General features: G+C 39.6%; 2 protein-coding genes across 2 annotated transcripts in view; one reads left to right on the forward strand and one right to left on the reverse strand.

The window, feature by feature from the left end:
• Positions 1 to 7,511, forward strand: part of COPA (COPI coat complex subunit alpha) — a 57,654-nt gene extending 50,143 nt beyond the window's left edge. Inside the window, exons 27-33 of the mRNA XM_067472585.1 lie at positions 196 to 264; positions 1,930 to 2,066; positions 2,164 to 2,350; positions 3,848 to 3,958; positions 5,009 to 5,170; positions 5,257 to 5,451; positions 7,096 to 7,511. Coding sequence (XP_067328686.1) covers positions 196 to 264; positions 1,930 to 2,066; positions 2,164 to 2,350; positions 3,848 to 3,958; positions 5,009 to 5,170; positions 5,257 to 5,451; positions 7,096 to 7,155 — 921 coding nt within the window. The 3' untranslated portion in view covers positions 7,156 to 7,511. The remainder of the gene's footprint in view (positions 1 to 195; positions 265 to 1,929; positions 2,067 to 2,163; positions 2,351 to 3,847; positions 3,959 to 5,008; positions 5,171 to 5,256; positions 5,452 to 7,095) is intronic.
• A 1,526-nt stretch (positions 7,512 to 9,037) lies between these two features.
• TMEM179B (transmembrane protein 179B) lies at positions 9,038 to 19,393 on the reverse strand. Its single transcript, XM_060757821.2, has 5 exons — positions 19,244 to 19,393; positions 12,382 to 12,566; positions 12,156 to 12,293; positions 10,944 to 11,022; positions 9,038 to 10,852 (listed from the first exon to the last, which is right to left on the reverse strand). Exons 1-5 carry the CDS (start codon positions 19,361 to 19,363, stop codon positions 10,691 to 10,693), a joined length of 684 nt encoding a protein of 227 aa, XP_060613804.2. The 5' UTR covers positions 19,364 to 19,393; the 3' UTR covers positions 9,038 to 10,690.
• Positions 19,394 to 22,500: the final 3,107 nt, after the last annotated feature.

Below are 22,500 nucleotides of genomic sequence, written 5' to 3' on the forward strand. Positions count from 1 at the left end.
GTGCCCATTATATATACATATGTAGAATTACATGAGCAAAGCTGCGCCGGAATATAAATACTGTAAATAATAAATAATAAATAAATAAAACACTCCCCCTTTGGCTTGGGCTCAGCCTCCGGTGCCATGTTGTTGTTTTTGCAAGGCCTCCACCCTCCTCTTCTCTTTGCCTTCCTCCTCTTCTTCCTCCTCCAGGTCTGGTGCAACAACTCCCAGCTGCCCGTGGACCACATCCTGGCCGGCTCCTTCGAGACCGCCATGCGGGTGAGTCAGCCACGCGGGGACACGAGGAAAGCCAGGCAGCAGTGGGAGGCGGCCGCAAAAAAGGCCAATACCAGCATATTGTACTCTTAGTATTATATAACATCTTGTACTATATCAATAGCAGATTCAGTGGTGTCTTCCTTTATGGTAGGAGGGGGTTGGACTAGATGGTCTTTGGGGTCTCTTCCAGCTCTAGGATCCTATTATTATTATTATTATTATTATTATTATGTATGGCCATCTGTTTGGGGGATCAGGTGATTTTTTAATGGCAGCCGGGGTCGGAATAGAATGGGAGTCTCTTCCCACTTTAGGATCCTATTAATATTATTAAGCAGAGACTGGATGGCCATCTGTTGGGAGGGATTGGATGGCCTTTGGGAGTCTCTTCCTTCTCTAGGATGCTGTTGTTGTACGATTATTGTTGTTATTACTATTATGTTGTGGTCTCTTCCAACTATAGGGTGCTGTTGTTGTTGTTGTTGTTGTTGTTACTATTATTATGGGGTCTCTTCCAACTCTAGGACCCTATTAATATTATTAAGCAGAGGCTGGATAGCCATCTGCTGGGAGGGATCAGATGGTAATGAATTGGATGGACTTTGGGAGTCTTTTCCTGCTCTAGGATGCTGTTGTTGTAGTGGTATTATTGTTATTACTATTATGTTGGGGTCTCTTGCAACTCTAGGATGCTATTGTTATTATTATTATTATTATTATTATTATTATTATGTAGTAGTAGTAGTATTATTACTATTATTATAAGGTCTCTTCCAACTCTAGGGTCTTATTAATATTATTAAGCAGAGGTTGGATGGCCATTAGTTGGGAGGGATCGAATGGTACTGAATTGGATGGCCTTTGAGAGTCTCTTCCTACTCTAGGATGCTGTTGTTGTTGTACTATTATTATTGTTATTACTATTACGTTGGGGTCTCTTCCAACTCTAGGATCCTATTGTTGTTGTTGTGCTGTTGTTGTTGCAGTATTATTATTATTATTATTACTATTATTATGGGGTCTCTTCTAACACTAGGATCCTATTAATATTATTAAGCAGAGGTTGGATGGCCATTAGTTGGGAGGGATTGGATGGTGCTGAATTGGATGGCCTTTGGGAGTCTCTTCTCTAGGATGTTGTTGTTATTGTACTATTATTATTGTTATTGCTATTACGTTGGGGTCTCTTCCAACTCTAGGATCCTATTAATATTATTAAGCAGAGGTTGGATAGCCATTAGTTGGGAGGGATCGAATGGTACTGAATTGGATGGCCTTTGGGAGTCTCTTCCTACTCTAGGATGCTGTTGTTGTACTATTATTATTATTATTATTATTATTACTACTACTAATAATAATATTCTAGGATCTTATTAATATTATTAAGCAGAGGCTGGATGGTCATTAGTTGGGAGGGATTGGATGGTTCTGAATTCGATGGGCTTTGGGAGTCTCTTCCTACTCTAGGATGCTGTTGTTATACTATTATTATTGTTATTGCTATCACATTGAGGTCTCTTCCATCTTTTCTATCCTGTTGTTGTTGTTGTTATTGTTATTACTGTTATGTTGGGGTCTCTTCCCACTCTAGGATCCTATGATTGTTGTTGTTGTTATATGACAGTATATGATATGACCTTCTCCTCCTTGTTTTGGGCTGTGCAGCTGCTGCATGACCAGGTGGGGGTGGTGTGCTTCGCCCCCTACAAGGCGCTCTTCCTGCAGACCTTCTCCCGCGGGCGCTCCACCTTCCAGGCCCTGCCCAGCCTCCCCGCCCTCTACGGCTTCCCCAACCGCAACTGGTAGGACCCTCACCCCGACCCCAGCCCCCAGACCTCCTACATTCACTAGACCCTGCCCCCCACCCTCATGATGCCCCTCCCCTTTCTCGGTCTGCAGGAAGGACCCCGGGCTGAAGGGCTGCGTGCCGGCGGTGGGGCTGAAGCTGTCCGACCTGATCCAGCGTCTGCAGCTCTGCTACCAGCTGACCACCGCCGGGAAGTTCGAGGAGGCCGTGGAGAAGTTCCGCTCCATCCTGCTCAGCATCCCCCTCCTGGTGGTCGACAACAAGCAGGAAGTGGCCGAGGTGAGCAGGAAGGGGAAGAGGAAGAAGGAGGTCGACATGAGAGAGAGAGAGAGGACACAAGCAGGAAGTGGAGGAGGAAGAGGAGCAGTGGATAGGCAGATAAGAGAGAGCAATGCTAGGTGGAGGGATGGGTATAGAGGCTGGTTTCCCATCGTGATCCCTGTGAATTCACACATACAGTAGTTTCTGAGTCTGAGCTGAGAGCTTCGGAACCTTCTAGATTGGATTAGTATGCCGCCCTGAGTCGCCTTCCAGCTGATATGTGCGCGGTAGAAATAATGTAAATAAAGAAATAAATTAGAAACATTTTAGGTGGTAGCCCCGCCCATTCTCCCCTTGAGAGTATAAGTAGCCAGTGGGAGGGGCTACTGCTCCAGTTCCTTTGATCCGCTGCTCTGTCAGCAGGATGGATGGATGGATGGATGGATGGATGGATGGATGGATAGATAGATAGATAGATAGATAGATAGATAGAAAAGAGAGATGCTAGATGAATGAATAGATGATTAGCTATAGATGCTGGGTGGGTGGGTAGATGGGTGCATAATAGATAGATATGGATAGGTAGATGGGTATGGATGGATAGGTAGGTAGGTGTGGATGAATGGATATACGCATATAGATATGGATATGAATGGATAGATAGATGGATGGATGGATGGATGGATAGAAATAAATAGATGGATATAGAGAGATAGCTAGGTCTGGATGGATAGATGGATAGATAGATATGGATAGATAGATGGAAAGATAGACAGGCAGATAGATAGATATGGATGGATAGATATGGATATGGCTGAATTGATAGATATGGATGAATAGAAAAATATGAATAGATATATGGATAGATAAGTAGATATGGATGAATAGATATATATGGATAAGTAGGTAGATAGATAGATAGATAGATAGATAGATAGATAGATAGATAGATATGAATTGATAGATATGGATGGATGGATAGATATGGGTGGATAGATAGACATGGATGGATGGATGGATAAGTAGATATGGATGAATAGATAGATAAGTAGATATGGATGAATCAATAGATATGGATAAGTGGATGGATATGGATGGATGGATAGATAGATTAGATAGATAGGTAGGTAGGTAGGTAGGTAGGTAGGAGTGAATTGATAGATGGATATGGATATGGATGAATGAATGTTAGATATGTATTGATAGATAGGTAGACATGGATGGATGGACAGATAGATATGAATGGATAGATACGGATATGGTTGAATAGATAGATAGATAGATAGATAGATAGATAGATAGATAGGGATAGATAACTAGATATGGATGAATAGATAGATGTGGATAAGTGGATGGATATGGATAGATGGATAAATAGAGATGAATGGATAAATAGAAATGGATATGAATGGATGGATGGATGGATGGATGGATGGATAGATAGATAGATAGATAGATAGATAGATAGATAGATAGCTATGGATCCTGATGCCTTTCCTTCCTGTGTCCTTCTAGGCGCAGCAGCTGATTGCCATTTGCCGGGAGTACATTGTGGGCCTCTCCATGGAGATTGAGCGGAAGAAGCTGCCCAAAGACACCCTGGAAGAGCAGAAGCGCATCTGCGAGGTGCGTGCGGATGGGACGGGAAGGGGCCCCTTCCCCACTTTCGCTTCATGCTACTGTTGTTGATGATGATGTTGTTGATGTTCTTGCTTCTCTCCAACCCTGAACAAGCTGAAACCCCATCCAGCGTTCATAATTATTTCCTTGTTGTTGTTGTTGTTGTTGCTTCTCTCTAACCCTGAACAAGCTGAGACACCACCTTTGGGGTATTCATAATTATTTCCTTGTTGTTGTTGTTGCTTCTCTCCAACCCTGAACAAGCTGAGGCCCCACCCAACAGTTGTTGTTGTTGTTGTTGTTATTGTTATTGTTATTGCTTCTCTCCAACCCTGAACAAGCTGAGGCCCCATCCAGCATTCAGAATCATTTCCTGGCTATTGTTGTTGTTGTTGTTGTTGTTGTTGTTGTTTCCCTCCAACCCTGAACAGGCTGAGGCCCCACCCAGTATTCATAATTATTTACTTGCTGTTGTTGCTGTTGTTGTTATTGCTTCTCTCCAACTCTGAACAAGCTGAGGCCTCACCCAGTATTCATAATTATTTCCTAGCTGTTGTTGTTGTTGTTGTTGTTGCTTCTCTCCAAGCCTGAACAAGCTGAGACACCACCTAGCATTCATAATTATTTCCTTGCTGCTGTTGTTTTTGTTGTTGCTGTTGTTGTTATTGCTTCTCTCTAACCCTGAACAGGCTGAGGCCCCATCCAGTGTTCATAATCATTTCCTTGTTGTTGCTGTTGTGCTTGTTGTTGTTATTGTTGCTTCTCTCCAACCCTGAACAAGCTGAGGCACCACCCAACAGTTGTTGTTGTTGTTGTTATTGTTATTGCTTCTCTCCAACCCTGAATAGGCTGAGGCCCCACCCAGCATTCATAATTATTTCCTGGCTGTTGTTGGTGTTGGCTGTTGTTGTTGTTGTTGTTGTTGTTGCTTCTCTCCAACCCTGAATAGGCTGAGGCCCCACCCAACATTCATAATTATTTCCTGGCTGTTGTTGTTGTTGTTGCTTCTCTCCTGCTCCTCCTTCATCCTGAGCGGTGTCCTCTTCTCCTTCCCAGATGGCGGCCTACTTCACGCACTCCAACCTGCAGCCGGTCCACATGATCCTGGTCCTCCGCACGGCCCTCAACCTCTTCTTCAAGCTCAAGAACTTCAAGACGGCCGCCACCTTTGCCCGGCGCCTCCTGGAGCTGGGGCCCAAGCCGGAGGTGGCCCAGCAGGTAGGGAAGGAAGGGTGGGACAAAGCATGTCTCCGTACAAGCTCGTTCATATACACATACCTACATGTCTCTCTCTCTCATCTCAGACACGGAAGATCCTGACGGCCTGCGAGAAGAACCCCTCGGACGCGCACCCGCTCAACTACGACATGCACAACCCCTTCGACATCTGCGCCGCCTCCTACCGGCCTATCTACCGGGGGAAGCCCGTGGAGAAGTGTCCCCTCAGCGGGGCCTGCTACAGTCCTGAGTTCCGGGGCCAGATCTGCAGAGTTACCACCGTAAGCAAGAGCCCCACCCCCATAGAGTGGGAAGGAGGACCCCAAAGGCCATCCAGTCCAACCCCCAGGAAGCGGGCTCTTCTATTTACTATTTTCCGGTGCCTCTTTGAACCAGTAATGGATATGTAGCCACTTTGAGTCCCCTTGAGGATGAATCATAAATATCTGGAGGGATGGAGAACCTTGTAAATACACAAATGTCCTGTTGTTATAAACTTCAGCAAAAGTATCAGTTCAGTTAATCATGGAAATACTCCGTTAACAAGCATAGGGAACAAATGCGACGGGACTATTTACAATGGTGTAACAAACATAATATTGATGTTTTCCAAATAATTAGTCAGATCTTTCAAAAGTCATGTAGACAAACTTTAACATATTTTAGAGGTCTGTTTGTCATCCCTACATAAAGAAGTTCACAAGGACATTGGATTAGGTAAATAACTCGATCTGTGTTACATGTGGTAAAGGTTCGTAATTGTATATCAATTGGGTTCCTCCCAATGGATGACGTTTGGCGGTCCCCCCCAATGTATCGCCTTTGGGGGTCCCTTCCAATGGATGTAATTTGGGGGTCCCTTCCAATGGATGGCTTTTGGGTGTGCTTTCCAATGGGTGCCATCTTTGGGGGTCCTTTCCAAGGAATGACCTTTGGGGTCCCTCCCAATGAATTGCTTTTGGGGGTTCTTTCCAATGGTTGGTCTTTGGGGGTCCCTTCCAATGAATCGCCTTGGGGGGTCTCTTCCAATTGATGGAATTTGGGGGTCCCTTCCAATAGATGGCCTTTGGGGGTCCTTCCCAATGGATGTCCTTTGGGGGTCCCTTCCAAGGGTTGGTCTTTGGGGGTCCTCCCAATGGATGGCCTTTGGGGATCCCTTCCAATTGATGGCTTTTGGGGGTCCCTCCCAATGGATGGAATTTTGGGGTCCCTTCAAGGGATGGCCTTTGGGGGTCCCAAGGGATGGCCTTCCTTCCAATGGATCGCCTTTGGGGGTCCCTTCCAATAGTTGGCCTCTGGGAGTATCTTCGAATGGATGGAATTTGGGGGTGTCTCCCAATGGATGGAATTTTGGGTCCTTTCTAAAGGATGGTCTTTGGGGGTCCCTTCCAATGGATGTCCTTTGGGGGTCCCTTCCAATGGATGTCCTTTAGGGGTCCCTTCCAATAGATGGCCTTTAGGGGTCGTTTCCAAGGGATGGCTTTTGAGGGTACCCCATGAGGGATGGCCTTTGGGGGTCCCTCCCAATGGATGGAATTTTGGGGTCCCTTCCAAGGGATGGTCGTTGGGGGTCCCTCCCAATGGAATGGCCTTTGGGGGTCCCTTCCAAGGGATGGTCGTTGGGGGTCCCAAGGGATGGCCTTCCTTCCAATGGATCGCCTTTGGGGGTCCTTTCCAATAGTTGGCCTCTGGGTGTATCTTCCAATGGATGGTCTTTGGGGGTCCCTCCCAATGGATGGAATTTTGGGGTCGCTTCTAAAAGAAGACCTCTGGGGGTCCCTTCCAAATCTGTGTTACTATATCTATCCCATATCAGCCTATAATAACAAATCGAAGAGCCAGGTTCTCAATACCCCCAGATATTGATAATGACGATCTATCCACAATGTTGGTCCTGACGTCCTTTTGTGCTTTTGTTCCCGCAGGTGACGGAGATCGGGAAGGACGTTGTGGGCTTGAGGATCAGCCCCCTGCAGTTCCGTTGAGCCGGGATTGCCATCCATTGGGCGCCTCCTGTTTCTTCTTTTCCCTCCACCCTGATACTCATTGTATTCCCCTACTTTTGTAACTCATTGTATTCCCGCCCCTTCTGAACCTTGCTCAGCGAGACCTCCACTCCCTCCCCCCCCCCCCCCCCCGTTTGCCCGCCTCCGTTCTTCTGTCTTCCCGCCTCCCTTTCTCGGCTGTCCTTTTGTGGGAACGAAAGGGGTTTTTGGGGAGACTTGGGAGTGTTTCGCAGAGGCTGAAATTGGGGTCGTGTTTCTCGATATTCGATATAAGAAACAGCTTCGTCTTGGCACGTTCCTCAAAGGTTAATAAAGTGAAACTGCTCGGAAGGAAAGTGTCGCTTGCGTTCGGCTCGACGGGATTAAAGGGGAGTCAGTTTGCAAAGTCTATTATCCATTCCCGTTTTGACGGGAAAACGTATTTCACGAAGGGATTCTCATTTTCCGGGGAGACAAGGCCTTCCTTCTATTTCCCATCGTTGTCAACTGTGAATACGTACATATGGTAGTTTCTGCACCTGAGAATCCAAGCCGAGTCGAAAGCACACATGAACAGGAGCAGCAACCTGCAGATCCCAAACCCTAAGCCGAACACGGAATAGGCCGCGACAAGTCCGGACAGTACCCAGTGCACAAACGTAAACCAACACCTTGCCTACTGCAAAGATTCACCATTTCTGAACCTACTTTTATCTTACTCATCATCATCAGAAGATGAGCTGACCTCCGCCCCATCATTATCCCTCGCAGCTGTTCTTGACTCCACACGTGAACTCCTAATCCCATCTCTCCACCTTCTCCATCTTCTGTCAAGACTTAGATCCCCCCCCCAAGACTCAGATGTATTCCCCGATTGCCAGTCCTCATTACCCTTATTTTGCATAGAATTATGGAAAAAATAGACCCCTGTCTGATTCCACAGCAAGTCGGCTTCAGGAAAGGCAAAAGCTGCACATCGCAAGCTTCGGAACCTTCTAGATAGATTTGAAATACTTTGGCGGTTGGCCCCGCCCACTCTCCCCTTGCGAGTATAAGTAGCAGCTGGGCGGCGCCACCACCTCAGTTCTCTTCATCCGCCGCTCTGTCAGCAGCTGAGAACCTTTGTTTGTGTGACTAACTTTTTTGGACTGCCTGACTGACTAAACCGAACTGTCTATCGCTCTCTGACTTTCTCCACTCCGACCTGGTTCAACCGTCATGGCGGCCGCTTCGGCCTTTAAGCGCTGTGCCTCATGCTCGGTGAGCTATTCAGACAAAGTTGGCCTTTTGTTATGTTTGTTGTGCCTGAGGGACAGACAAACAAGGAAAAATCTGGTACTTTGTCTGAACACACAGGAAGTCATCCTCTAGAATAATCTCTGTGTCGGCCAATGCAACGAACCATAGGATCACGCCGGAGGAGTTACAAATACCTAGGGGAGCATTCTTTATAGGAATCCCTATTGCCTTCATTGCAACTCGATGGGAATTTGGGCCTCTGCACGTGCTCTAATAAATAATCCCTGAGTGGCGGATCGACACTCAAACTATTTCTCTCAAGCAGGACAGAGGCAGAAGCTTCAACAGCGGGCTCTGTGTTGCTGTCACCTTCCTCTGTATTTGTCAATACCCCATTGTCCTGATCTGCAGTTTTCTAGAGAAGAAGTTACCTCACAGACAGACTGGAAGGGCTTTATTTCTCAAAGCATACAGTACGGTCACTCTGGCCCTCCCCTTCACAGTCTCGTTACACACAAAGTTCCATCTGACAGTCGCCTTCCCTTCTCACCTCATATCCATCACTCTGGCCCTCCCCTTCACAGCCTTGTTTCTACGGAAACCCCTGATCTGTAGTTTCCTAGAGAATAAATTGCCTCACAGACAGACTGGAAGGGCTTTATTTCTCAAAACATACAGTACAGTTACACACAAAGTTCCATCTGACAGTTGCTTTCCCTTCTCACCTCATATCCATCACTCTGGCCCTCCCATTCACAGCCCCTTTTTTATGGAAACCCTCTCCCTTGCTTCAAGTGAGCTACAGGCCAAGGCATGGCATGGCCAATTTTTATGGTTCCCACAACACCAGGACAGCAGGTCATAGCACTCACTGACTGACTTTGCAAACTTCATGGCTCTTCAGTGCTATTCATGCTTGCTAATTGCAACATTCACACTTGCTTCAAACAGACAAGGGTTCTTTCTCCCACCCTAGACATTATTCCACAGGGATATTTTACACTCCACTTGCTACTTGTATGCAGATCCCCTCACTGTCCTGATCTGTAGTTTCCTAGAGAATAAATTGCCTCACAGACAGACTGGAAGGGCTTTATTTCTCAAAGCATACAGTATGATTACACACAAAGTTCCATCTGACAGTTGATTTCCCCGCTGGAGGACATACAAATGCATAGGGAGGACATGCGGATGTCCTGATCTGCAGTTTTCTAGAGAAGCAATTACCTCACAGGCAGACTAGAAGGGCTTAATTTCCCAAAGCATACAGTATGATTACACACAAAGTTCCATCTGACAGTTGCTTTCCCGCTGGAGGACATACAAATGCATAGGGAGGACATGCGGATGTCCTGATCTGCAGTTTTCTAGAGAAGCAATTAGCTCACAGGCAGACTAGAAGGGCTTAATTTCCCAAAGCATACAGTACGGTTACACACAAAGTTCCATCTGACAGTTGCTTTCCCGCTGGAGGACATACAAATGCATAGGGAGGACATGCGGATGTCCTGATCTGCAGTTTTCTAGAGAAGCAATTACCTCAAAGGCAGAGTGGAAGGGCTTTATTTCCCAAAGCATACAGTACGATTACACACAAAGTTCCATCTGACAGTCGCTTTCCCTTCTCACGTCATATCCATCATTCTGACCCTCCCCTTCACAGCCCCATTTCTATGGAAACCCTCTCCCTTGCTTCAAGTGAGCTACCGGCCTAGGCATGGCCTCCTTTCATGGTTCCCCACAACACCAGGAAAGGAGGTCATGGGATTCAGGATGTATTTCAATCCAGTGCTTCAATCCTCCTGCGTTAGTTATGATATTTAGATGGTTGGTTTGTAGGAAAAGTTGAAGACTTGACGGAACTGTAGCTCTTGCTTCTTTCCTGCCTTCCTTCCATACACCTATAGCAGGGTTTCTTCAACTTGTAGTACCAACTTCCCAACGAGCGTTGTGTTCGGCTTCCTTGCTCCTCTTTCAAAATGGCCGACTTCAAGGAATCTGCTGGATCTGTCTATGAGGTTCTTCAAGAGAAAGAGGTTCCCTTCCATAAACTATACAATTAAAAGCTGAACTCTTCTAACTAAATAATAAAGTCTCTGGGAACAGGCTCGCCCAAACGGTAACGTCTCGCAAAATATTAGAGAGAGGACGCCGGCCAAGAGTTCGTTTTCGGATTCTGAGCATCCTTTGCAGAATCCGTCGGAGCCACAAAACATTAAGGGATGCTCCTCTTGACGCAAAGGCAGCCATATTGTCCTATTCTTAGAATGAAAGCATTGATGGAGACGAATGGCTCTCAAGGTCTGAGTGACCCGCCGGTCCCAATGATGGGCGCCGCCTCGTCGGACCACGGCTGACCGCCGACCCGGGGCGTCTGATTCTGGCTTCCGTTGAAGTACGACACGGAGAGCATTGCGATCATCAGGCACCAGAAGAAGAAGTTCACCCAAGCGGCCGACTGGAAAAGAAGGGACATTTGGTGACGTTTGGGACTACAACACCCATCATCCAGGACTCGGTCACAACTCCCAGCGGTTTCCTTCACTCACCTCCGCCGTGTAGAGGTTGTCGTAAAACCTATCCGCGCGGATTGGAGGGGCCCACTTTTGGTGCTGGGCTTCTTGGCAGCTACACAGGAAGTGAAAAAATATGGGGTCAGTCCTCTCTCGTATAATCACTTTCACCTGACATAAACTGTCAGTTGGAATTTTGTTTCATACCCCAATGTATGCTTTTAGAAATAAAGCCTTCCCATTTTTTGGTGAGGTAATTTATTGTGTTCCCATGTAGAATTATTATTAATATTATTATTATTATTTAAAATATGCATAGGGAGTGTCCTCCCTTTAAGTCGAACAATGAGGATGTCCTATCTGCAGTGTTCTAGAGAAGCAATTGCCTCACAGACAGACTGGAAGGGCTTTATTTCTCAAAGCATACAGTACGGTTACACACAAAGTTCCATCTGACAGTTGCTTTCCTGCTGGAGGACATACAAATGCATAAGGAGAACATGCGGATGTCTTGATCTGCAGTTTCCTAGAGAAGTAATTACCTCACAGACAGACTGGAAGGGCTTTATTTCTCAAATCATACAGTACAGTTACACACAAAGTTCCATCTGACAGTTGCTTTCCTGCTGGAGGACATACAAATGCATAGGGAGGACATGCGAATGTCTTGATCTGCAGTTTTCTAGAGAAGCAATTAGCTCACAGGCAGAGTGGAAGGGCTTTATTTCTCAAAGCATACAGTACGGTTACACACAAAGTTCCATCTGACAGTTGCTTTCCTCCTGGAGGACATACAAATGCATAAGGAGAACATGCGGATGTCTTGATCTGCAGTTTCCTAGAGAAGCAATTGCTTCACAGACAGACTGGAAGGGCTTTATTTCTTAAAGCATACAGTACGGTTACACACAAAGTTCCATCTGACAGTTGCTTTCCTCCTGGAGGACATACAAATGCATAGGGAGGACATGCAGATGTCTTGATCTGCAGTTTCCTAGAGAAGCAATTACCTCACAGACAGACTGGAAGGGCTTTATTTCTCAAAGCATACAGTACGGTTACATGCAAAGTTCCATCTGACAGTTGCTTTCCCTCTCACATGATATCCCTCACTTTGGCCCTCTCTTTCACAGCCCCATAGAGAGACCATCCTTATGAGTTAAACCTGCCAATGTGGGTTGGGCAATAACAATAATCAACACAATGAACCCCATAAACAGAGGACGCAACGTTGTCGCATGAACTTGCCTTAAGGCTGCAGCGGATCTCTGGATGGAAGCGCACAGAGTGTCCATCCCGACCCGAAGGATGCAAGCGGAGATCATCAGGAAGAAAAGGACGCCGGCCGAGACCGCCAGGGAGCCCTTGAGCCACACGCCACCGCCCCTGCGAGGGAGACACACACACACACGTGTTGGGAAGAATGCAGATAGCACCACCACATGCCCTTGTCATACCTGCCCCCCAGACTCACGGGCCCCGCTCTCCGAAGCAGGCGCAGTAGATGCCACGGATCAAGACCACGAAGGAGAGGACGGCAGTCAGGATGGAGACGGCGGAGACGAAGCGGCAGAGGGACGGAGGGCTGGAGGCCGAGAGGCTGATGTTCCCGTCGTAGCGCACCGAGCCGTAGAGGATGCAGCGGCCCCCGAACTCCCCCTGGAAAAGCCCGGAAGAGGGGAGAGGAAACGGAAGGGATCCAGGTGAGGAAGAGAGGACTGAGGAGGAAATGCATCACTGGGACATATAGCTATTCCAAAGGCAGACTGGAAGGGCTTTATTTCTCAAAGCATACAGTATGGTTACACACAAAGTTCCATCTGACAGTCGTTTTTCCTTCTCACCTCATATCCATCACTCTGGCCCTCCCCTTCACAGCCTCATTTCTATGGAAATCCCTGATCTGTAGTTTCCTAGAGAATAAATTGCCTCACAGACAGACTGGAAGGGCTTTATTTCTCAAAGCATACAGTATGGTTACACACAAAGTTCCATCTGACAGTCGTTTTTCCTTCTCACCTCATATCCATCACTCTGGCCCTCCCCTTCAGAGCCTCATTTCTATGGAAATCCCTGATGTGTAGTTTCCTAGAGAATAAATTGCCTCACAGACAGACTGGAAGGGCTTTATTTCTCAAAGCATACAGTACGGTTACACACAAAGTTCCATCTGACAGTCATTTTCCCGAGTGTCATACAAACCAGATAATGGTGTAGAACGGCACCGTGATGTAATGGGTTGACTGGTAAGGCGTGTGTCGGCAGCTGATTGGCTAAGGCAGTCAGCCAAAATCCTGATTGGCTACTGTCTCTAGCTTGCTGCTGAGAAAAACTGTTTTAACTGCCATTTTTACCTCAGAGAGTGAAGAGAGTGCTGACTGGAAACAAGAAGGAGATGGCTGCCAATGGATATGATAAAATTATTATTATTATTATTATTATTATTATTATTATTATTATTATTATATTAATTATTATATTAATTATTAAATGTATTATATTTATTATTATATTTATTTATATCCCATTTGAAATATACAAACACTAAATATAAACAGTGTTTTAGAAATGCGCATGATATGATAAATGCACACGATATTTCAAGTGAGGTATAAATAAATATAACAATAAATATAATAAATATAATAATAAGAAATAAATATAATATAATAATAAATTTAATAATTATATTTATTATTATATTTATTACTTTTATATTTATATTTATTATATTATATTTATTATATTTATTTATATCCCATTTGAAATATACAAACACCAAAACTGGACTAAATATAAACAATGTATTAGAAATGCACATGATACGATAAATATATTATTATTATCAAATTTATTATATTTATATTTTTATTATTATATTTATTATATTATTATATTTATTTATACCCCATTTGAAATATGCAAACACTAAAACAGAACTAAATATACACAATGTTTTAGAAATGCACATGATACGATAAATAAATTATTATTTAATTTATTATAATTATTATATTTATTATTATAGCTGTCACTTTCACCTCGGAGAGTGAAGAGAGTGCTGACTGGAAACAAGAAGGAAATGGCTGCCAACTCTCTGAAATTGGCAGCCATATTAATATATATTATATTATAATTATTACATATTATATTATTTATTATATTTATTTATGCTCCATTTAAAATATACAAAAACTAAAACAGGACTAAATATACGCAATGTTTTAGAAATGCACATGATACGATCAATATATTATTATTTAATTTATTATTATATTGTATTATTATTATATCTATTCTTATATTTATTGTTATATTTATTATATTTATTGTTATATTTATTATTATAGCTGTCACTTTCACCTCAGAGAGTGAAGAGAGCACCGACTGGAAATAAGAAGGAAATGGCTGCCAACTCTCTGAAATTGGCATATTAATATATATTATATATTTATTACATATTATATTATTTATTATATTTATTGTTATGTTTATTCATGCCCCATTTGAAATATACAAACACAAAAAAAGGACTAAATATACACAATGTTTTAGGAATGCACATAATACGATAAAAATATTATTATCTAATTTATTATTATTTATTATATTTTACTATTATTGTATCTATTATTATATTTATTATAATATTTATTATATTTATTGTCACTTTCACCTCGGAGAGTGAAGAGAGCGCTGACTGGAAACAAGAAGGAAATGGCTGCCAACTCTCTGAAATTGGCATATTAATATATATTATATATTTATTACATATTATATTATTATATTTATATATATTATATTATATTTATTACATATTATTTATTATATTTATTGTTATATTTATTCATGCCCCGTTTGAAATATATACAAACACAAAAAAACAGGACTAAATATGCACAATGTTTTAGAAATGCACATGATACGATAAATATATTATTATTTAATTTATTATTATATTTATTATTATATTTATTATATTTTATTATTATTATATCTATTATCTTTATTATATTTATTGTTATATTTATTATTATAGCTGTCACATTCACCTCGGAGAGTGAAGAGAGTGCTGACTGGAAAAAAGAAGGAAATGGTTGCCAACTCTCTGAAATTGGCGGACATATTAATATATTATATTTATTACATATTATATTATTTATTATATTTATTGTTATATTTATTTATACCCCATTTGAAATATACAAACACTAAAACAGGCCTAAATATAAACAATGTTTTAGAAATGCACGATACGATAAATATATTATTATCTAATTTATTATTATTTATTATATTTTACTATTATTGTATCTATTATAATATTTATTATAATAATAATAGATATAATAATAAATATACTGTTTATTATATTTATTATATTTATCATATTTATTGTCACTTTCACTTCAGAGAGTGAAGAGAGCGCTGACGGGAAATGGCTGCCAACTCTGAAATTGGCATATTAATATATATTATATATTTATTACATATTATATTATTTATTATATTTACTGTTATATTTATTCATGCACATTTCAGAAATATGCACTAAATATGCACAATGTTTTAGAAATGCACATAATATGATAAATATATCATTTAATTTATTATTATATTTATTTTGTTTTATTTTATTATATCTATTATCTTTATTATATTTATTGTTATATTTATTATTATAGCTGTCACTTTCACCTCGGAGAGTGAAGAGAGCGCTGACTGGAAACAAGAAGGAAATGGCTGCCAACTCTCTGAAATTGGCATATTAATATATATTATATATTTATTACAAATTATATTATTTATTATATTTATTGTTATATTTATTATTATAGCTGTCACTTTCACCTCGGAGAGTGAATAGAGCGCTGACTGGAAGCAAGAAGGAAATGGCTGCCAACTCTCTGAAATTGGCATGTTAATATATATTATATATTTATTACATATTATATTATTTATTATATTTATTGTTATATTTATTATTATAGCTGTCAGTTTCACCTTGGAGAGTGAAGAGAGTGCTGACTGGAAACAAGAAGGAAATGGCTACCAACTCTCTGAAATTGGCATATTAATATATATTATATATTTATTACATATTATATTATTTATTATATTTATTGTTATATTTATTATTATAGCTGTCAGTTTCACCTTGGAGAGTGAAGAGAGTGCTGACTGGAAACAAGAAGGAAATGGCTACCAACTCTCTGAAATTGGCAGGCATATTAATATATATTATATTATATTATTTATTATATTTATTCATGCTCCATTTGAAATATACAAACACAAAAAAGAGGACTAAATATACGCAATGTTTGAGAAATACACATGCCCTGTCTTTGGAAATGTGCCGAGCGCATTAATCCCTCCGGCAACAGAAAAGAGGCCCATGTAGTGGAAAATCAGAATGCAAAACAGCCTTGTGATGCTCGACCTCGCGCCAAAGAGGAAGGAAGTGAGGCTTGCCACAAGGAGAACGACATGCCAACGGACTTTCGCTCGTTCAGCTGATGCGCATCATGCGCCAAAGACGACTCACATGACTCAAAAGAGGGAAAGGAGGGTGAAAAGGGAAGGCTTTCCCAATGAGACACTCCGGGAAACCTGGCCATGACCACGGCACTTTGCACATGCTCAGTGACATTCCAAACTCAATGAAGCACTCTGTGCATGCTCAGGGGAAACTTTATTTCAAAGTTTAATGGAAGTTTTTGCACATGCTCAGAGGGAGAAAGGAGGCAAAGAGGCACAGGCAGTGATAATATTTCACATTATTAGATTTATTATATCATTATTGTATTACTTTTATATTTTATATTATATTTATTATTATTATGTATTATATTATTTTTATATTTTATATTTATTATATCATTATTATATTAGTTTAATATTTCATATTATTTTGTGTTACATTATATTTATTATATTATTTCATTACATTATTTTATATTGTTATATTTATTATATCGTTATTATATTAATTTTATATTTTATATCATATTATATATTATATTATATTTGTCATATTATTACATATATTCTTTTTATATTTTATATTATTATATTTATGATATCATCATTATATTATTTTTGTATTTCATATTATATTTATATCATTATATTCTTTTGTATTTTACATTATATTTATTGTATTATTTCATTATATTATTTTATATTGTTATATTTATTATATTGTTATTTTTATATGTTTATATTTTATATCATATATATTATATTATATTTGTCATATTATTACATATATTCTTTTTATATTTTATATATATTACATCATATTATTTTTATATTTCATATTATTTTATTATTTTATTTTTATATTTCATATTATATTTATATCATATTCTTTTGTATTTTACATTACATTTATTATATGATTTTCTTATATTATTTTTATATTGTTATATTTATTATATCATTGTTATATTAATGTTATATTTTATATTATATATATTTGTCATATTATTGCATATATTATTTTATATTTTATATTATTATATTTATTACTATATTCCTTTTATACTTCATATAATATATTTATATCATATTCTTTTGTATTTTATATTCTTTTTATTATATTTTTATTATATCCTTTTTATATTTTATATTATTATATTTATTATATCATTATTATATTCTTTTTTATATTTCAGATTATATTTAGATCATATTTTATATTGTTATTATGTTTATTATATTATATTGTATATTATATTATGTTTGTTATATTAATTTTATATTTTATAACATATTATATATTATATTATATTTGTCATATTATTACATATATTATTTTCATATTTTATATTTTTTATTATATTATTTTTATATTTCATATTATATTTAGATCATTTTATATCTTTTATATGATTATTTTTATTATATCATTATATTATATTATATTATATTATATTATTCTTTTTATTATATTTTTTTATAATTCATATTTATATCATTATATTATACTTTACATTATATTTATTATAGTATTTTTATTATAGTATTATTTATATTTTTATATTTATTATATCATTATATTAATTATATATATATTATATTTATTATATTTATATGTTATATTTGTCATATTATTACATATTTTTATGTTTTATATTTATATTATTATATTTATTATATCATATTATTTTATAGTACATTAAGTATTATTATATTACTTATTGTATTATATTATTACATATTTTTATGTTTTATATTGTTATATTTATTATACATTATTCTTCATACATTAATTATTATTATATTAATTATTGTATTATATTATATTATATTATATTATATTATATCATATCATATTATATTATTATATTATATTGGTTGCATTCTGTTTCTGAGACTTGCAGTAATTCCATCAGAGGAAGTCAAGGCAGAAGCCCTACCTGTCCAGCCTCACCTGGGTGACGGTGAGTGCAGAGGCACGAATGACTCCACACAGGAAAGAAGCAATTATTATTGTATTATCATATTATATTACATTATATTGGTTGCATTCTGATTCTGAGACTTGCAGAAACTCCATCAGAGAAGTCAAGGCAGAATCCCATGTGCTCATGCTGAGAAGCCCTACCTGTCCAGACTCACCTGGGCACAATTGACTCCACACAGGAAAGAAGCAATTATTATTATATTATTATATTATATTACATTATATTGATTGCATTCTGTTTCTGAGACCTGCAGAAACTCCATCAGAGAAGTCAAGGCAGAAGCCCTACCTGTCCAGACTCACCTGGGTGACGGTGAGGGCGGAGGCACAAATGACTCCACACAGGAAAGAAGCAATTATTATTATATTACATTATATTACATTATATTGATTGCATTCTGATTCTGAGACTTGCAGAAACTCCACCAGAGAAGTCGAGGCAGAATCCCATGTGCTCATGCTGAGAAGCCCTACCTGTCCAGACTCACCTGGGTGACGGTGAGGGCGGAGGCACAAATGACTCCACACAGGAAAGAAGCAATTATTATTATATTATTACATTATATTACATTATATTAATTGCATTCTGTTTCTGAGACTTGCAGAAACTCCATCAGAGAAGTCGAGGCAGAAACTCCACGTGCTCCTGCTCAGAAGCCCTACCTGTCCAGACTCACCTGGGTGACAGTGAGGGCAGAGGCACAAATGACTCCACACAGGAAAGAAGCAATTATTATATTATATTACATTATATTACATTATATTGATTGCATTCTGTTTCTGAGACTTGCAGAAACTCCATCAGAGAAGTCGAGGCAGAAACTCCACGTGCTCATGTTGAGAAGCCCTACCTGTCCAGACTCACCTGGGTGACGGTGAGGGCAGAGGCACAGATGACTCCACACAGGAAAGAAGCCGCGCTCAGGGCCAGGCCGGCCAGCAACATGCCCAGACCACCACCTCCGGCCGCAGCAGAAGGAGGCATCCTGGCTGAAGGAGGAAAAGGAAAGGAAGCCGGGCAAAGGAAGCCACACCCACACCCCTGGGCACACCCACAGCCACGCCCACCACAGCCTTGAGACTTGTCAGCACTACCCAAAGGCCATCCAGACACAGGAAGGCACCCTCAAAGCCCTCCCAACAGAGGCTGGTTGAAGTTGGAACCTAGAGAAGTAGAAATTCAAGGTGTATACAAATCAGGCCATATGCAGATGACACCCAACTCAGGCCTTTCCCGAAGGGTGTTTTGGACTTCAACTCCTACAATTCCTGGCCTCAGGCCCCTTCCTTTTCCCCCTCCGCCGCTTAAGCGGCGGAGGGGGAAAAGGAAGGGGCCTGAGGCCAGGAATTGTAGGAGTTGAAGTCCAAAACACCCGTCGGATAAGGCCCGAGTTGGGTGTCATCTGCATATACATGTCACCGCACTCCAAAGCTCCGGGTGATCTCTCCCAGCGGTTTCATGTAAATGTTTATGGGGGACGGAATAGGGTTTTGGCTTTCCGACTAATTCGGAAGGCGGAAGGCGGAAGGTCGAGAGGAGTCATAGAGTTCAGTGTCATCTGCATATACATGTCACCACACTTGTAAGCTCTGGGTGATCTCTCCCAGTGGTTTCATGTAAATGTTTATGGGGGACATAATAGGGTTTCGACCTTCCAACTAATTCAAGACCACAATGGCACCTTTGGCTTTGGGTGGAAAAGAGTCATAGAGTTCGGTGTCATCTGCATACACATGTCACCGCACTCCAAAGCTCTGGGTGATCTCTTCCAGCGTGGAAAGAGTCATAGAGTTTGGTGTCATCTGCATACACATGTCACCACACACCAAAGCTCCAGGTGATCTCTTCCATTGTGGAAAGAGTCATAGAGTTCGGTGTCATCTGCATACACATGTCACCGCACTCCAAAGCTCCAGGTGATCTCTCCCAGCGGTTTCATGTAAATGTTTATGGGGGACAGAATAGGGTTTCAGCCTTCGGACTAATTCAGGATCAGGGTGACATCCTTGACTGTGGGTGGAAAGGAGTCATAGAGTTCGGTGTCATCTTCATATACATGTCACCGCTCTCCTAGCAGTTTAATGTAAATGTTCAACAGCATGGGGGACAGAATAGTGTTTTGGCCACCTGAGTAATTCAGTACCACGACGGCATCTTTGGCTTAGGTGGAAAGGAGTCCTAGAAGAGATCACCCGGAGCTTAGGAGTGCGGTGATATGTATATGCAGATGACACCGAACTCTATGCCTCCTCTCCACCCAAAGCCAAGGATACCACCCTAGTCCTGAATTAGTTGGAAGGCCGAAACCTTATTCTGTCCCCAGTTAACATTTACATGAAACCGCTGGGAGAGATCACCTGGAGCTTTGGAGTGCAGTGACATGTGTATGCAGACGACACCGAACTCTATGACTCTTTCCACAATGGAAGAGATCACCCTGAGCTTTGGAGTGCGGTGACATGTGTATGCAGGTGACACTGAACTCTATGGCTCTTTCCACACTGAAGAGAACACCTGGAGCTTTGGAGTGCAGTGACATGTGTATGCAGACTCTTTCCACACTCTTTGGAGCGTGGTGACATGTATATGCAGATGACACCAAACTCTATGCCTCCAAAGCCAAGGATACCACCCTGGTCCTGAATTAGTCTGAAGGCCGAAACCTTATTCTGTCCCCCATAAACATTTACATGAAACCGCTGGGAGAGATCACCTGGAGCTTAGAGTGTGGTGACATGTATATGCAGATGACACCCAGCTCTATGACTCCTTTCCACCCAAAGCCAGGGATGTCATTGTGGTCCCGAATTAGTCGGAAGGCCAAAACCCTATTCTGTCCCCAGTTAACATTTACATGAAACCACTGGGAGAGATCACCAGGAGTGATGGTCCTCCCCTGCACCGACCACGTTGTTCGGATGCCCGACCACCGTCTCCCAAAGTTGTGACTCTACTCCCAACTCAAGAATGAGTAACGTAATATTGGTGGACAGGGAAAGATTGAAAAATGGGCTTAAAGCCAATCTTAAAAACTGTGGCAGAGACACAGAGAGAGAACTGGGAAGCCCTGGCCCTTGAGCGCTCTAACTGGAGTCAGCTGTGACCAGCAGTGCTGCAGAATTCAAAGAGGCACAAATGGAGGACGAAAGGGAAACCCTTCAGCCTGAATATTGTTATTATCCATTTTATTGGAGAGACGCAAACAGAAAGGAAAAGGCATTTAGTAGAATTAATTTATATATCTATATATACATTTTTCCGTGTTACAACACTTCAGCTTATTTACGTCTATTATTTATTATTGTATATTTTCATAATATTTTACATTATTCTTTTGGTCAATTTTCTATTATTGCATATTTCCATGTTACAATATTTTACATTATTATTTTTGCCTATTTCCTATTAGTATACATTTCCATATTCTGATATTTTACATTATTATTTTTATCTATTTTTATATAATTCATTTTACAATATTTTACATTATTATTTTCATCTCTTATTTATTATGCAGTTTATTTTACAATATTTTACAGTATAATTTTACTTTATTTATATTATTATATAATTTATTTTACATTATTTTAAATTATTATTTTAGTTATTTATTATACATTTCCATATTCTAATATTTTACAGAAAAGAAAAAGTATTTAGTCGAATTAATTTATAGATCTACATATTTACAACACTAGGTTATTTACGTCTATTATTATTTTATATATCTATAAAATTTTAATTATTCTTGTCTATTTTTTAATTATTTTACAATATTTTACATTATTATTTTTACATTATTATTTTATTATTTTTGTCCATTTTCTATTATTATATATTTCCATGTTACAATATTTTACATTATTATTATTTATCTATTATTTATTTATTAAATACAATTCCGTATTCTAATATTTTCGTCTATTTTGTGTTATTGTATAATTCATATAACAATATTTTGCATTATTATTTTTGTCTATTATTTATTATTAGGTAATTTATTTTACAATATTTTACGGTATTATTTTACTCTATTTATATTATATTATTTATTTTACAATATTTTACAGTATTATTTTAGTTATTTATTATACTTTCCCATATTCTAATATTTTACATTA

The sequence above is a fragment of the Anolis sagrei genome, chromosome 12 (assembly GCF_037176765.1).
Source record: "Anolis sagrei isolate rAnoSag1 chromosome 12, rAnoSag1.mat, whole genome shotgun sequence".
NCBI classification, from domain to species: Eukaryota; Metazoa; Chordata; class Lepidosauria; order Squamata; family Dactyloidae; genus Anolis; species Anolis sagrei.

Excerpts from the sequence above, each read along its gene's own strand:
- TMEM179B (XM_060757821.2), bottom strand. The coding sequence starts at position 19,363 with ATGCCTCCTTCTGCTGCGGCCGGAGGTGGTGGTCTGGGCATGTTGCTG. Across the intron at positions 12,567-19,243 it reads CTGCCCTCACCGTCACCCAG|GGGGAGTTCGGGGGCCGCTG; the intron begins GTGAGTCTGGAC and ends GGGCTTTTCCAG. Across the intron at positions 12,294-12,381 it reads TGCTTCGGAGAGCGGGGCCC|GGGCGGTGGCGTGTGGCTCA; the intron begins GTGAGTCTGGGG and ends TCTCCCTCGCAG.